The sequence below is a fragment of the Acomys russatus genome, chromosome 5, assembly GCF_903995435.1.
Source record: "Acomys russatus chromosome 5, mAcoRus1.1, whole genome shotgun sequence".
NCBI classification, from domain to species: domain Eukaryota; kingdom Metazoa; phylum Chordata; class Mammalia; order Rodentia; family Muridae; genus Acomys; species Acomys russatus.
In genome coordinates this window covers 34,009,905-34,013,118 of record NC_067141.1, presented here as the reverse complement: position 1 = coordinate 34,013,118, position 3,214 = coordinate 34,009,905, and the positions used below count along the sequence as shown (strand labels likewise).

The 3,214-nt window shown below is 39.4% G+C and overlaps 1 protein-coding gene across 1 annotated transcript; it reads right to left on the bottom strand.

The window, feature by feature from the left end:
- Positions 1 to 451: 451 nt before the first annotated feature.
- LOC127190055 (olfactory receptor 1S1-like) lies at positions 452 to 1,399 on the bottom strand. The gene has a single exon (XM_051147105.1). It carries the CDS (start codon positions 1,397 to 1,399, stop codon positions 452 to 454), a length of 948 nt encoding a protein of 315 aa, XP_051003062.1.
- Between the last annotated feature and the right edge of the window lie 1,815 nt (positions 1,400 to 3,214).

Below are 3,214 nucleotides of genomic sequence, written 5' to 3'. Positions count from 1 at the left end.
AGTTTGTACATTTTCAATAAATATAGTTTAATCATTTTACCCTCCCTTAAATCCTTCCAGATTTCTTACCCTCTCTATTCAACCAACTTCATTCAAAATCCACTCTTTATCATGCATATTTCAGGTTTGGAATAAGTAGGACATTAAAAAGGCATACCCATAGATATGAACCTTTCAATGTAAGTCAACATAAGCATATCACAAAAAATTGTACCGAAGTTTATAGTAATATGTTGTAATCAAATTTATGTTTTTATAGTGACTTACCATGGAAATAATGGGTCTTATTTCCAATACCAAAACTTATGGTAAAGCATTTGCCATACAGAGGTGGAAGTAAGAAGCTACTGTGCAGATACAAAATGGTTCACTAAAATTTGGAGCATCAAAACTATTCTACAAACTCTGGGCTGAATCATTCATCTAATTATTCATATCAAAGTTCAGAGGCTTATGACATCAAAGCCTGGGAATGTCTTTTATTGATGAGCTTTCTCAGGGCACCTTTCATATCTTTATTCCTCAGGCTATAGATGAAGGGGTTCATCATGGGTGTCACCACAGTGAAGAGTACTGCACCAATCTTGTTTGTGTCCTCAGGGTGAGTAGATGAAGGAAAAAAGTAAACCCCTACAATTGTGCCATAGAAGAGGAATACAACTGTCAGGTGAGAACCACAGGTAGAGAACGTCTTCCACTTTCCCTCTGTGGATGAAATTCTCAGTACATCCCTGATGATGCAGACATAGGATAAGAGGATAAGTGCAAAAGGAAAGGTGATGACTGATAGACCCACAATAAATTTCACAAGTTCATTGATAGTTGCATCTGAGCAGGAAAGTCTGAGCAGAGGGTCCAAGTCACAGAAGAAGTGTTGAATGGTGTTGTGGTTGCAAAAAACCAACTGATTTGCCAGAAGTGTATGTGTTAGGGCAACAATATTGCTAAGAGTCCATGGACAGACAGTGAGCAAAAGACAGAACCTAGGGTGCATGATGTTTGTATAATTCAGAGGGTGGCAGATAGCCACAAAACGATCATAAGCCATGACTCCCAAAAGAAAATTATCAATGACAACAAAGACAATAGAAAAGTACATCTGTGTGATGCAGCCCTCATAGGAGATTGACTGACTCTTAGTCTGAATATTAAATAGCATTTTTGGGACTGAGGTGGAAGAGGAGGAAATATCAGCAAAGGATAGGTTGGCAAGGAAAAGATACATGGGTGTGTGAAGATGTATATCCAAGCCAATGGCCAGAATGATGAGACTGTTTCCAACTACAGTGATCAGGTACATACTCAGGAAAATCACAAAGATAAGTTTCTGCTTCTCAGCCTGGTTGGAGAGACCCATCAGGATGAATTCAGAGATGGTGGTTTGGTTTCCTTGATTCATATTTTTTTCTAATCTGAAGAAAAAAATGCAAATTCTTCATACTGTCTAAACAAAACAACAACAAACCCTGAATTGTACCATTTATCTGCAGTTAGTTTGTGGGTGTCACTTCTTTAATGATGAAGAAGAAAGAAATGCCTTCTATATTTAAGTGTAAGGGCTTCTTACTAAGGAACTGTCTAAGCATTCCAGAGACTAAAAAATTCCATAGCAATCCAGAAAAAAATACTTCTCAGTGATCATTTTCTGACCAAAATATTTATAAGTACCTCTAATATCTGTTTAACTCCCTAAAGTAAGAAAACAGAAAAGTGCTCGATATTGTAAAGATTAAGTATACCCTAGCATTATTTACTTTAAATGCAAAAAGAGTCTAGGGAAGTAGATAAGTTGGTAAAATGTTTGCTGTGCAAACTTGAGTACCTGAGTTTAATTTCTTGCACCCATACAAAGAACAGTAATGGTGGTGGTGTGTGCTTTTAATTCCTCCCTCTCTCTTTCTCTTTCTATCTTTTCCTCTGTCTTTCCATGTCCTTCTTCCTCCTTTACTCTCTCTTCCTCTCTCCTTCTTTCTTTATGTGCAGATCTTCATGTGTGCCGTGTGTGTGTCGTGTGTGTGTCTGTGTGTGTGTGTGTCGTGTGTGTGACTACAGGAGGATCCTTGTGACTTACTGTTTAGCCAGGGTTGCTAAATAAGTGAACTCCAGTATATAGTGAGAAACTGTCTCAAAAAATTAGGTTAATAGCTCCAGAGGAATGTTACCCAAAGTTGACCTTAGGCTCCCACACCCACATTCAAACACAGAAGGGGTACAGATATGTACCCTTCTCATACCAATGCAAACACAAAAGAAAAAAGGCCCCGAGACATTCTTCACTTTCATCCTTTAAACCTGAGAAGATGGAGAGTTGAGGGTTCACTGAGGTGAAGTGTCTGCAGAAGCATCACAACTGAGGTGTAGGGATCCTTTTGGAGAATACTATTATATGGGAGCTCCTTTTTACAAAGTTAGAGGCAGATGACTCCCCCAAGTGATTCAAGAAACTTAAGAGACATGGGCTTGCCTCTCTCTCACTTCTGAATATGGGAAGATAATAGGAACTATTGAAGGGCTGGGGAGAGGTGAATGGTAGAAGAGAAGGCTTGTATTATCACTCATGGTGGAAGTAGAAACTATGTGAGCTTTGTGTATGGTAAGAAGGACATTAGGAGGTGATTGTACTCAGCTTACCTTGTTAGGACTCCAACAAAGGGGAATACTAGCGGGATGAAGGAGGTTAATATGGTAAAATACATGGGGCGGTTCCCTTATGAAAAGTATAATGAAAAGGACATTGCACTTGTCAAGGAATTGTATAACTGGTCAGTCTCCAAAGGAGGCCATCTAAGGAAGCCCTAAATGTTCTTACGACTGTCTTACAAAAAGAACCCACAGCTAGTGCTTTCTGGCAACTGGGTTCTGTAATGTTTCCTTAAGTATCTTTGACTCTATAAAAACAAAACTGAAGGATGAATAGTAAAACAGCAATGAAAATGGCAATAATTAATGTGATTTGGGGGAAATGAGGTTAAAGAATGAGAGTAAAGTCCCACTGCCCATTGCACGGCCCCCGATACCCACAGCACAGTCTCTGACTGCCTACAGTTTAGCCACTGACTACACAAGCTATAGATTCTGACTACTCAGTTCCTAGCCCCTGAATATTCACTGCACATTCCATGACCACACAATACACAGCTTCTGACTGCCTGTGGCACAGCCATCGTCAACTCACAACACAAACCCTATACATACCTTGCATAAACCCTGACTA